Consider the following 14,615-nt stretch of genomic DNA (forward strand, 5'->3'; position numbering starts at 1 on the left):
ACAGGAGACTCGGCCAGACGTTCCCAGCAGACCCTTACAATACGCTTGGGCCTGCCGAGTCTGTCCAGCTTCCTCCCCCGCCATCGGATCCAACTCACCACCAGGTGGTGATCAGTTGACAGCTCCGCCCCTCTCTTCACCCGAGTGTCCAAGACATACGGCCGCAGGTCAGATGAGACGACAACAAAGTCGATCATCGACCTGCGGCCTAGGGTGTCCTGGTGCCACGTGCACTGATGGACACCCTTATGCTTGAACATGGTGTTCGTTATGGACAAACTGTGACTAGCACAGAAGTCCAATAATTGAACACCACTCGGGTTCAGATCCGGGGGGCCGTTCCTCCCAATCACGCCCCTCCAGGTGTCACTGTCGTTGCCCACGTGGGCGTTGAAGTCCCCCAGTAGAACAATAGAGTCCCCAGTCGGAGCACTTTCCAGCACCCCTCCCAGAGACTCCAAGAAGGTCGGGTACTCTGCACTGCCGTTTGGCCCGTAGGCACAAACAACAGTGAGAGACCTATCCCCGACCCGTAGGCGCAGGGAAACGACCCTCTCGTTCACCGGGGTAAACTCCAACACATGGCGGCAGAGCTGGGGAGCTATAAGCAAACCCACACCAGCCCGCCGCCTCTCACCATGGGCAACTCCAGAGTGGTGAAGAGTCCATCCTCTCTCAAGGAGTGTGGTTCCAGAGCCCAAGCCGTGTGTAGAGGTGATCCCGATTACCTCTAATCGGAACCTCTCAACCTCACGCACCAACTCAGGCTCCTTCCCCGCCAGCGAGGTGACATTCCACGTCCCTAGAGCCAGTTTCCGTGTCCAGAGATCGGGTTGTCTAGGCCCCTGCCTTCGACTGCCGCCCGATCCTCTTCGCACCGGCCCCTTATGGTCCCTCCTGTGGGTGGTGAGCCCACGGGAGGGCGGCCCCACGTCGCCCGTTCCGGCTGCGCCATACCGGGCGACGTCACGGTACTCAAAATGTTTTTCTTCATTAAGGGGGTTTTGAACCGCTCTTAGTCTGACCCGTCGCCTAAGACCTGTTTGCCTTGGGAGACCCTACCAGGGGCATATAGCCCCAGACAACATAGCTCCTAGGGTCACTCGGGTACTCAAACCCCTCCACCACGTTAAGGTGGCAGTTCTTGGAGGGGCCCAATAAATGTAAATATCATTGTTAACTTTATTTCTAAAGCATGTTTAAAACAACTGTCATTGACCAAAGTGCTGGACAGGGCAAAATCAAAATACACAAAATATATAAAATCTACAGGTAAAACATGTTCGTAGGTACACATAACAAGAAACAGACAAAAGAGCAGCACAGACATTTGATGTCAACTCAGCAAGGATTAAAAGCCAGAGTAAAAAGGTGTGTCTTTACCAATGAATTAAAAGTGTACATAGTCTAGTCGTTTCCAATATGGTCATTCCAGAGGATGGGACCACCCACTGCAAATGCTCGATCCACTCTTGTTTTTAGCCTGGCTTTTGGGACAACTGAAAGTAACTGGTTAGCTGACCTCAGTGCTCGGTCTGGAGAATGACGATGTAAAAGTTCACAGAGATATAAAGGGGCCAATTCATTTAAAATCTTATCCAGGTTTATTTTTGTAATAAGAGGCTGTACTACAACATGTTTAAAAGCAGCTTGAACACACCCAGAAATAAGGCAAGTATTAATCAGAATAAGAATACTGGGCCCAATCGTATCAAAAACATATTTTAAAAGACGACAGGGAATGGAATACAGGGGACAATTTGTGGGGCGCATGGTACGAACTTCCTTTGTTAATAATGAAAGTGATACAGACTCAAACTGATCGAAGACAGCTGAGAAAGTAGGAGCAGAAGGGTCTAGGGCGGAGGCAGTCGGTATATTTTTTAGAGCAGCAATCTTTCCAATATATATATATATTTTAAATCCCCACACAATTTAGCTGATGGAACAATACAAGCTGTGCTACTGGGATTTATCTGAGAGTTAAAACAGTTGAAAAGAACCTGAGGCCTATTATTATTGTTGGAAATAAGGTTTGATATAACATAAATGTTGCTGTCTAGACCTGCGTAACTCATAGTTGAAGCTTTGTTTATAGATGTCACAGTGGATTTGAAATTTTGTTTTCGTCCACTTACGTTCCCCTCTCCTACATTCTCTTTTCATGGTGATACATCAACTCAGCACTTATTGTTGGTGAGATAGCTATGGCTTCGATAAACTGAGCATTGTTACTCTCATGAATTTACTTTTTCTTAACAGAAACAGAGTTTACTTGAACATCTGGGGTGATCAGAAATTATCCAAGTCTTTAACCATGACATAGGAAATATCAAGACCTAGAATGTGGCATTGAGTGAGTGTGTAGACTCTTCACATGTTGAGTGAGATCAGAAGTGTCAAGTAGCGCAAAACTGTCTGTGGCATAATTGTCCATATTATTATCTATGTGGATGTTAAAATCCCCAGTGATAATCAAGTTATAATCAACTAATATAACAGAGAGTAATTCAGAAAAAATCATAAATACAATGTGCAGAATATCATGGAGGTCTGTAAATGGTAAAAAACAAAAGTGTGGGGGCACCCTTCAATGTAAAACAGAGGTATTCAAAATAAATAAAATTACCAAGTGTATTTTCTTTACACTGGAATGTATCTTTGAATAGGGCAGCCACTCCTCATTTCCTACCATTTCGACATGTATTCATAAAATCAATGTTATAGGTCTACACACCTATCTTCCTTTTCGTTAATTGTAATTATTTAAACCGAAATACAATTAATTGAATGGAAATATAGCTGTTGAATACAATGATTAAGTTAACATTTATGTAGGCAAATTGCAGACTTTTACCAAGTACATTACTTATTGCGTCATTGATGCCACATTTCTGAACTAATAAAACTTGAATCAAAACAGCCAATATGGCGTTAAAATTCCAGAATTCAGACCATACAGATGAGCTACCGGACATATGTTTTAAATAGCCGGACTGTATAATAGGCTACACTTAAACAGCAATAAAACACAAACTCTGTGATCCAACATTTTTATTTCATTTCAATTAGTCAGCAGAATGAGCTCTTCACAATCTGTGAGCTGAGCATATACTCAATTTAAATACTGAATACCAACTGTAGGGCTGTTGCAATTATTATCTACATAATTGCCTTATCAAAATAATTTGAGCCAGATCACAATTATGTTTATAGACAACAATCTTTTTGCACAATATTTTGATTCCAAAGTCATGTTTCCAATCTGACTAAGGGATTTTAAGGTCAATATTTGAAATTTCTCAAAAAATAGGCCACCACGCAATATGTCGGTATCCATAGGATAGGATATTTTGTCGGGAAAGAGTACCTATGATAAAAATTATAGACTCCTACATGCTTTGTAAGTGGGAAAACCTGCAAAATCGGCAGTGCATCAAATACTTGTTCTCTCCACTGTATTAGGCCTACATTAGTTTGTGAACCTGAAATATTCCCAACAGAAGATTTATTTTCTGCACCAAATCATCCCTAGTCTCTATCTCATTGTCCTCTGTGTTCATTTTCTTAATCGACCCTCTTCCTCTCCTTAAAAGAAAGCCCTACTCCGCACCATCTTTTCGCAGTGGGCTCTATGCCGCATCTTCATGTTCCAGAAAAATGTGTTGTATACTTTGATTGACCGATTTGAGACATAGAGCAGGACATTTGAATTGTAAACCTTTATTGTCTTAAAATAGCAAAAGGTAGGGGAAGATGTGTTCTAAGAGCGCTTGAAGATGGGCTATGTATAGACTGACACAATCGTGCCGTTTGCTTGCCAGACTCCAACCTTTATACTAACAATCTGGAATCGCAATTTGAACAGAAAGCTGTGATTTTGGCTTTTTATTTTTATGCTCAATCAAAATAGTATTTTTTACTGGTGCGATATCATATTCGTATTTGTATATAATTTATTAGGAGTTGATTTTAGAATGTTTGCCTACTTAAAAATAATAATTCAGATTATTAGTATAAGCTACTCTCATAAAATGTGTTTTTCTACCATGCCGTAGTTGATCTATGATTGTAATAAATAGTTCTGCTTTGTATTTTATTATTTCTTAAGATAATTTGAATGTTTAAACATCCCCCATGTGTTTGAAATAGAGCAATAACAGTTTGACGCAATCCACCGTATGTTGACTCAATCTACCTGATCTTACTGCGGTAAGAAAACAACATTATTAAACAAGTAACATACAGTTAGTTCCAGAAATATTTGGACACTGACACAATTTTCATAATTTTGGCTCTGTACGCCACCACAATGGATTTGAATTGAAACAGCTGAGATGCTATTGAAGTGTAGACTTTCAGCTTTAATTCAAGGGGTTGAATAAAATTATCATATGAAACATTTCGGAATTGCAACCATTTTCATACACAGTCCCCTCATTTCAGGGGCTCAAATGTAATTGGACAAATTAACACAATCATAAATAAAATGTTTGTTTTTGATACGTTGGGGGTATCACTGTGTGCACTTGTTAGGTTTGATCTGTTGGATATGTGTAGAGATTGATGGTTGTTCAGTGCCTGGTCTGTTGTTAGCACTCTCTCTTACCATTTCTTTAGCTTAACGTGTAAATAACAATCCACTTACAGGTAGAAATAATATTTTAACTCAAACATACATTTACTAACAAAACAGTTTTGATGAGTTGACTGTAAAGATGTTTTACCTTCAGCTTTCAAGCATTGTGTAATGGGGCAACAAGGAAACAAAAAACTCTGACACTGTCCAGCCATGTGTGTGTGTGTGTGGGGGGGAAAAGTATATAAGACAGATGAAAGTTTAATGTTTGGATTGCTCCATCATGTTCATTATGTAATTGTTTTATGCAATTTTCAAAAGATCAGTTGTGTCGTTTGTTAGCATTTATAATTGCACACACAACACAATTATGTGTGCAATTACAATTCAAAGCAGTACTTTCAAATAAAACAACTTGTACTGGAAATTCAACACTACTGTTGTTTTCTCCTTGGGTTTTAAGGCCGGGTGTTTCTGTAAAAGCACTTTGTGACAACTGCTGTTGTAAAAAGGGCTTTATAAATAAATTTGATTGATTGATACTATGCCAGCGTTTATCTTAATATTACCATTAATCTCATTAAAACAACATTTAACACGCATAAGACCATAATACAGCATACAAAAATCTGAATTCACAACATGCTTCAATACCCAAAAGACACATGCAGACAGGTATTTACGAACTCACAAACACTACAGTTCATAAGCATTGTTGCTTGTTAACCATTTCTACCACTGTGTAGAAAACCATCTCGCATTAATGCTCATTGTACATTTTGAGACGATACTCTTTCAAATGTTTTGTTTACCTGAAATAATATATCTTAAGCTGTCAGCGAATCAGCATTGTTCATGCAAATTAAACTCAAACTTCTGTAATCCATCATAGCAATAGTGCTATGATGGATTACAAACCTTGTGTGAAAGAAGGGGTGTTTTTCAACCAGGATATACTATGGTTCTAGTAAGAAATATTTTTATATTATACACCAATAACATCAACTGCCTGGACATTTTACATTCCTGAACCATGGTGCCGTATTGTTAAACACCAGACATCTCACTACATACTGTAACATCTTTTGCCTGGGGAATTTTACATTCCCAAATTGGCACCCTATTGCTAAACATCAAACTTATCGTTACTTATCGTAAAATCAAATGTCTGGGGATATAATAAGCCTGACCCCTGGAGCCCCATTGTTAAACATCAAACCAACCATAAATTACCAACCACACACCCTCATACCATATCACATCCCCCGGACATGCATACATCATACTGGAAGTCCCACCCCAGCATATGTCACACAGGAACTCCCACCTACCAAACCGGGAGTCCTGCCCCCAAACCGGATGTCCTGCCCCCAAACCGGAAGTCCCACCCACCTGTCAATCAATCATTCAAAGTGGCAGAATAAACCCTATAACTACTCCCAACCCTATTGGAGGACTTGTAGTCTGCAGCGGAGCAGCTGCTGTATCAGGCAGTAATCCAGCCTAAGAGGATGCTTTCAATGGTGCACCTGTAGAAGTTGGTGAGAGTTTTTACAGACATGCCACATTTCTTGAGTATCCTCAGGAAACTGCTAAGTTTGTTTGTCTGGACCATGTGAGGTCATCTTTAAAGAAGACACATAGAAACCTGAAATTCGGAGACTCTCTTCACTTCAGCTTCATCGGTATGGGGCGTGACCCCATAGGGCGGTAGTCCTTCAGGCAGGTGATGGAAGGTTTATTTCAGTACAGGGACACTGTTTGAAGGAGGAGGAGACTACAGACAGAGACAGGGAGAGGTTAAATATGGAGGTGAAAACCTCCGCTAGTTGGTCAGTGCACCCCCTTAAGACACAGCCTGGAATGCCATCTGGCCCTGGTGACGTCCAATGGTTCACTGTATTCAAAACTCTCCTCACGTCAGCCATGGTTAGGGACAGAGTGTAGCTGTCCTGGACCTCAGCAAACCTCATTGCTAGAATTGTATTGGTCGCCTCAAACTGTGCAAATAAGGTGTTGAGCTCGTCAGGGAGTGAGGTGGAGGGATGAGCATCATTGCTATTTCTCCCTTTGTATTCTGTGATGTGTCGCAGTCCGCCCCACATGACTACAATTTATCCCTGTATTCTCGTTTTCCATCTATGATAGCCTTCCATTGGTCATATCTGGATCTCCTCAAAGCCTCCATGTCCCCTGAGCTATAGGCAGAGGACCATGCCCTGCGCTTAGCACAGACATTACCATTTACTCAGCGCTTTTGGTTGGAGAAAGTCCTGACATTGACCCTCGGGATGACATTGTCTATGCATTTGGAAATATATGCTGAGACCATATATTCAGCAATTTTCCCATCAGCTGCATCACAGAACATCTGCCAATCCACTATTTCAAAGCAGTCCTGTACAGCAGTAATTGATCCCTCATTCCAACGTTGAACTATCATAGAAACCGTTTTTTTCTGTTGTATGCATTGTCTATAATTTATGTGTGGTCTGCCTTACTGAATACAGGGCGGGGGAGGGGTTTGTAACCATTTCTTATTTGTGAATAACCATGATCAGGACAGCTCAGCCAGGACAATTGCTGGCTTTTGTCCTTGGTAAATTTCTTACCAGACTTGGTAAGAAATTTACCAAGTCTGCATTGTAGGGTAGATGCATATCTACCCCTAGCCATCTCTGCACTGGTCTGGGGTGATAGTCAGGACCTGGCAGAATTGAGGACTCTAGCCATCTCTGTGCTGCCGTTTTTTGTTCTCCACAATTAGAGGCAACTGCACAGTGTTGTCTCTAATTGTGGACCCTATTTAAGTTAAGTTCGTCCACACCAAGGTGTGTATCATTGTTTATGACTTGTGTGTGTTTAGTTGCGGTTGTACCCCTCCTTTGTTTTAATGTTTTTGCAAGCCTAAATTAAAAGGAACCCTGCACTAATGTCTTTCTACAACCGTGACCTAAAGACCTATAGTCTGGACATATCAACTGAAGTTTCAGTTAACTTAGGAAGTTACTATTCAGACTAGCTCATGTTGTACCTTCTCATTGGTATCTCAAGTTGTATGCTGACTACCATTAGCAAATAAATTATCTATAATTTATATATATATATACAAAAAACATTGTTCCAAAGTTAACACAAATTACAGTCAGACTGGACAAGCCATTTATGAAGGTTAATAATATATATATATATAAAAAACATTATTCCAAAGTTAACACAAATTACTGTCAGACTGGACAAGCCATTTATGATCAATACAAACCAGGGCTGCAATATTCTGGTAACCTTACCAATATCCAATATCAACTTCAATAGTGCTACTTTCAAAATGATAAATTATACTTTTGAAATTATGGCAGATCGAGGAAACTCAAATTGTCATAAGAAATTTACCAAGTCTGCATTGTAGGTTAGATGCATATATTTATTAGTTAACAGATCTGGGTTGTTCTAGCTGCTAGTGGTTGCACCTTGCAGGGAACTGACAAAAGAACAGAGGGGAGTTGGGACAGTTATAGTACCACAATAACATGTCAAGGATGTCTGGTGTGCATTAACTGGAAAAGAATGATTCCTAATGTATAGAATCTCACCCAAAAAAAATTTCAAGCTAGCTCCTAATGATGAGTTGGGCCGTAATGTTCACAATAATTTAGGACAGACACGCTTTTTAGCAACCAGTGGAAATTACCTCATATCAACTTTTTATGTTCTTTTTTCTGTACATCAGGAAGTGTGGCCATAGTTTTCCTGCGGTATGAAAATGTTGGTGACATCTTGAAACCAAACACTGACCCTGGTGTTACAGAGTACACAAGCTCTGAAACAGGAGAAATTACTGTGAACTCTCAAGTGATAGCGGCCGCCATCAAACCTGCTGACATGTACCAACTGGACCATGTGACCTTCACTCTCAGACACACAGTGGTAAGTTCACAAGTCACACAGACAACCAATACTGTGGCGTTAGCTCTTGACTATTAACTTGCAATACTTACTAAATTATGACACTCCTCGAAATCAGTGAGATAAAATTATTTCTGTTACAGTCTAAGTTATGGAAAATCACGAGTTGTATGTGGAATATCTACATAGAATTTAGCCCCATTTTTGTTTACAAGTGCATGCCACAGCGCATTTCCATAATCATAAGTTTGCTATTTTTTTTACATCAATCACGTCATTTACTTTGTATTTTTTCTTACACATTTTTGACATAATATTTACAATTCTGATATTTATTCTTTCTTCTGAAGGCAATTGACACCAAAGTTGATGTAACCAAATGTGCCTTCTGGGAATATGATCCGGCCAGCATGAAGGGTCATTGGGCCACACAGGGCTGTGAGCAAATCGGCGTCAACAGCACTACCACGACATGCTCCTGCAATCACCTCACACACTTCGCCATTCTTATGTCATCTGGACGGGCCAACGTAGGTCTCCGCACAATCAATATGAATGTATTACAATCACATCTGATGGTGATCCAAATGTCTGGCATCAAAGGCAACATGAAAATGGCAATCATCTTTTTGCCATTTTCATGTTTTCAGTTTGTTTATTCAGGAAGGCAATATAGCATTATCAATGGAGGCCATTGCATAACCTTCCTGTCTTTATACATAGTAAAACATTATTTTTTCAGACCTACTACAGTTTCATAATTTTTACTACAGTTCTAAAGTGTTGGGTCACATAGGAATGTACTTGTTTTCCATAAGAAAATAGATAAAATAAATTTTTATAGGAAATATATCTAAATTAATTAAAAGGTTAAAAATAATGATTTTGAAATGAAATAATAATATCCTTCAAACTTTGCTTTTGACAAAGAATCCACCATTTGCTGCAATTACAGAGCATGTGTAGAGTTTGGAGCTGTGCTTTGGGTCATTGTCCTGTTGTAGGAGGAAATTGGCTCCAATCACATGCCGTCCACAGGTTTGGCAGATGGTGTCAAGCACTCTTTCAGCATCTTTTCATTTGGTCTGCATCTCACTAATATTCATCTTTGTGATCCGAACACCTCAAATGTAGATTAGTCTGTCCATAACAATTTTTTGTTTCGTCTCTCCAGTGTATGTGTTCTTTAATCCATATTATTATTTTCTTTTTATTGGCCAGTCTGAGATATACCTTTTTTTTTGCAACTTTGCAACTCCCAAGTCGCCTCTTCACTGTTGACATTGACACTGGTGTTTTGCAGGTACTATTTAATGAAGCTGCTGGTTGAGGACCTGTGAGTGGTGTCTGTTTCTTAAACTAGACACAAATGTATTTTTTCTCTTGCTCAGTTGTGTACCGGGGCCTCCCACTCCTCTTTCTATTGTGGTTAGAGTTTAATACATTTGTGCTCAAAAGTTTACATACCCTTGGAGAATTGGTAATATATGTACCATTTGTAAAGAAAACATGAGTGAGCAAGCAATACGCATGTCATTTATTTCTTATTGGATTCACATTCAGCTATAGGTCATAACTGACCCCTGTTCAAAAGGTGGCATACCCTTAGTTCTTAATGCTGTGTATTGCCCCCTTTAGCATCAATGACAGCGTGTAGTCTTTTGTAATAGTTGTCTATGAATTCTTGCAGGCAGTATAGCCCCGAATTCTTGCAGGTGGTATAGCTGCCCACAAGTCTTTGGAGGTCTTGCATGAACCGCACATTTGAGATCTCTCCAGAGTGGCTCGATGATATAAAGGTCAGGAGACTGTGATGGCCACTCCAGAACTGTCACCTTTTTCTGCATTAACCACTGTAGGGTCAACTTGGCCTTTTGCTTAGGGTCATTGCCCTGCTGGAAAGTCCAAGAGCGTTCCATGCACAGCTTTCGTGCAGATGAATACAAATAATCTGCCAGTATTTTTTGATAACATGCTGCATTCATCTTGCCATCAATTTTCACAATATTCCCCGTGCCTTTAGAGCTCACACACCCCCATAACATCAGTGAGCCACCACAATGTTTCACAGTGGGGATGATATTCCCTTCACTATAGGCCTTGTTGTCCAATTCTTCTGGCAGTTTTTGCTGAAATCTTGGTCTACCTGACCTGACCTGACCAACCTGGCAATACACACTTGCCATCATTTAAAGTGACTCTGATTAATCACAAATAAAGTTCAGCTTTTCCAGTTAGATTTTCCTGGCATTTTCTTAGTTGTATCTCAGAGCAAAAGCCATGGTCCACAGAGAGCTTACAAAGAATTAGAGTGATCTCATTGTTGAAAGATATCAGTCAGGAGAAGGGTACAAAATAATTTCCAATCACTAGATATACCATGGAACACAGTGAAGACAGTCATCATCAAGAGGAGAAAATATGGCACAACAGGGACATTACCAAGAACTGGACATCCCTCCAAAATTTATGAAAAGACGAGAAGAAAACTGGTCAGGGAGGCTTCCAAAAAGCCTACAGCAAAATTAAAGGAACTGCAGGAATTTCTGGCAAGTACTGGCCATGTGCTACATGTGACAACAATCTCCAGTATTCTTCATATGAATGGGCCATGGGGTAGGGTGGAAAGAGGGAAGCCTTTTCTTAGAAAGAGAAACATCCAAGCCCGGCTGAAGTTTGCAAAAACAAACTCCCAAAAGCACGTGGGAAAATGTGTTATGGTCTGAAGAAACCAAGGTTGAACTTTTTGGCCATCATTCCAAAAGAAACAAAAACAACACTGCACATCACCCAAAGAACACCATACCCACAGTGAAGCATGGTGATGGCAGCATCATGCTTTGGGGCTTTTTTTCTTCTCCTGGAACCAGGGCCTTATTCAGGGTGGAGGGAATTATGAACAGTTCTAAATACCAGGCAATTTTGCCACAAAACCTTCAGGTGTCCATTAGAAAGCTGAGGATGAAGAGGAAGTTCACCTTTCAGCACAACAACGCCAGAGCCCAGACCTGAATCCAACTGAACATCTGTGGGGTGATCTGAAGAGGGCTGTGCACAGGAGATGGGTTAGGGTTAGAGCGCTTTTGCAAAGAAGAGTGGGCAAATATTGCCACGTCAAGATGTGCCACGCTAATAGGTTCCTACCCAAAAAGGCTAAGTGCTGTAATAACATCAAAAGGTGATGAAAACAAAGTATTAGTTTAACCTTTTCACGCGTGAGTTTCAAATATTCCTTACAGACCCCCCAGCGTGAGTTTTTTTGTACGTGACTTCAGTACTCTGCAGCATTTGAATTCACGCCAGCATTTGAACAGTCACCTTGCTAGGTAAGGAACACTACATGCATTGCATTGCAAGCTTCTCTCGTTGACTCAAATTCTAAGAGCTGCAAAAGTTGGTTGATTTATAACTGTAGCTAGCTAGAAAACGTCAGCTAACCGCTAGCAAACGTCAGCTGCCCGCTAGCTAACAAATCGTGACCAGTTATTCAGTGCATTGAAAATTAATAAACTATATAAAATGCACACAACGGGGAACGTAACTTCTAGAAAGTTTTTGCAATGGTTTTGATCGGTAGTAGTCGCTAATATAATTCGTTTTTGTGCATTAGTGTTGGCTGTCTGTGGGTACGTAAGTAACGCTTCTTGTCCCGATTTGAATGCTTTCTACCTGGTTAATATCATAGTATGGTCTTGAAACAATTGCAATCAGGAAATAAAGTTATAAACACTGTTTGAGCTAAATGTGAGTAAATAATTGCGCGGTTTTACCAGCCATTGTTACGTTACTTGTAGCTAGGTATGCTAATGGTGCGTTCTAAACATGACGTTCTAATCACACCAGTGTGATCGTACGCTCCAGGGACCACTCTAGATTGATCACACCGGTGTGATCGTACGCGCCAAAGGGTTAAGGGTGTGCACACTTATGCAACAAAGTTATTGTGATTACATTTTTTCTCAAAGATTTAAGTTTGTTTTTCAAATGAATAGTTCACGTTATAGGTCATATTAAAGGTGAGAAAAGTTCTGACATGATTTATCTTTGTCTCATTCTTTTACATCACAAGAACCTGGCATGTTAACAGGGGTGTGTAGACTTTTTATATCCACTGTATGTGATAATTAATGGATTCATATGATCACTATCCTTAAATCCAAAATCTCACAATTTCTACAATTGTATGCAAACTCATGAGCACAACTGTATATAAACAAGGTAAATGGTAAACGTTGCATGGGGAAAATGGGAAATACAGTAATTTCTTTAATTGTTCTAGGAAATAGTGAAAGTGAGCCAGTAAAAGGGGCCAGTAAATGATAAATGACACATTATGCATTTTATTAACTAATTGAAAGCAAATTTAATTATAAAATTATTTAGCTCGTCAGTTGACCTTTTATTGAAATGTTTCATTTCAGGTAGTTCATTATAGGTGCCTTCAATTGTGTGTAAATAACTATTAATATGCTTTAATGTTTTCCAGAGAGTTGGGAGCAGGAGACATTTTTTCTGAGTTGTAAAAGTGATGTGGCTTCCCATTGTGTATTTTCTTTTAAGATGGCTGCCCACTACAACATTCTGACCAGGATCACTCAGCTGGGAATGATCATCTCCATCATCTGCCTGTCCATGTGCATCTTCACCTTCTGGTTTTTCAGTGAGATACAGAGTACCAGAACAACAATTCACAAGAACTTGTGCTGCAGCCTATTCATGGCTGAGTTCATATTTTTAGTCGGGATCAATATGAACACCCATAAAGTAAGCACTATTTTTTGGGGGGCTCCATGAAAGATTGAATAGCATATTCTGGAACATAGCCGGACAGAATACAGTTTTTTGTTGACTAAAGTCAGCCAAGTATGGTGTGTTTCTGTCTGCATCAGGTTAGCATTTGAAGGTCTATCTAATGATTAAGATATTTTGTTTCTGTTTCTTTTTTTCTGTTTGGCTGCTCTCAGCTATTCTGCTCCATCATTGCCGGACTTCTACATTATTTCTTCTTAGCAGCTTTTGCTTGGATGTGCATTGAAGGGATCCATCTGTACCTGATAGTAGTTGGTGTCATCTACAACAAAGGATTTCTACATCGCAACTTTTACATCTTTGGATATGGAAGCCCTGCCGTTGTGGTGGCCATTTCAGCTACACTTGGCTCCAAGTATTATGGTACCAATAAATTGTAAGCAGAAAAAGGGAAAGTGTGATTGTTAGGTGTTCTAACACAAAACACCAGCATTTGGTTAAATATGTTGTTGTATTTTTATTTTGTTTCAAAGGTGTTGGCTAAGCACTGAAAACAACTTTATTTGGAGTTTCATTGGGCCTGCATGTTTGATTATCCTGGTAAGTTGAGACATTTTCACATCATATTATTTGCAATAAATGTTCACTAATTGTTTTAGACATTGAATATTTTACTGTTTGGGAAATATCTGGAAAGACATTAATTATTATTTTGCAATAAATATGTTTATGTAATTCCAAATTTTTATCAAAAAGTGTTTTACTCTAAAGAGCATGCTAAAATTAGTTAAGTGCAGTGGAGTGCACCTGGGAGCTGCCGCTTCTGGGCCACAGGCTGATGTTTAAGCAAGTCCGCCCAGGTCTAGCCAACTCTGACCATTCACCTGCATCAGACAATCAAATTAAATTAAAGCTGCAAGCAGCATTTAGTGGGTTTTCTTTCAGTAGGACCAGAGTATCTGAGCGGTACAAGAAACAGAGCAGTCCCAATTTGACTGGAGCAAGGAGCGTTATTTGAGTGGGCCAGAACACTCTTGCTCAATCGCTCAAGTACCTCTTCGAGTAGCACTCACTTCCAATGGTCAGCTCACCCAACACCATTTTTGAAACTCTTGTGTGTTACTTAGCTCATTGTTTAAACTATCATAGAGTTTACTAAATACTTCAATAAAGAAACTGATGAAATGTGCAGTTGCTAAATAAATTATCAGGGGCATATCCAATTTAGAGTCATATGCGATGGCTCGTTCTTCACACAGCTTGCATTGGTCCTTGCTGGACACAAAAAGAGAAGAGAAGTAGATAAGTACAGCAATGAGAAGAATTACTTTCACTATAAAGTTTATCATGAGGAGATAGACCTATGACCTTCCAAAAGTGC

The 14,615-nt window shown here is 39.9% G+C and overlaps 1 protein-coding gene across 1 annotated transcript in view; it reads left to right on the forward strand.

Annotated features, from left to right (window-relative positions):
• The window catches only part of adgrl4 (adhesion G protein-coupled receptor L4), a 522,719-nt gene that overhangs the window by 485,869 nt on the left and 22,235 nt on the right, over nt 1–14,615 (forward strand). The window contains exons 13-17 of the mRNA XM_034293731.1: nt 8,310–8,506; nt 8,836–9,015; nt 13,046–13,249; nt 13,450–13,670; nt 13,768–13,834. Of these exons, the coding sequence (XP_034149622.1) occupies nt 8,310–8,506; nt 8,836–9,015; nt 13,046–13,249; nt 13,450–13,670; nt 13,768–13,834 (869 nt within the window). The remainder of the gene's footprint in view (nt 1–8,309; nt 8,507–8,835; nt 9,016–13,045; nt 13,250–13,449; nt 13,671–13,767; nt 13,835–14,615) is intronic.

The sequence above is a fragment of the Esox lucius genome, chromosome 8, assembly GCF_011004845.1.
Source record: "Esox lucius isolate fEsoLuc1 chromosome 8, fEsoLuc1.pri, whole genome shotgun sequence".
Taxonomy (NCBI): domain Eukaryota; kingdom Metazoa; phylum Chordata; class Actinopteri; order Esociformes; family Esocidae; genus Esox; species Esox lucius.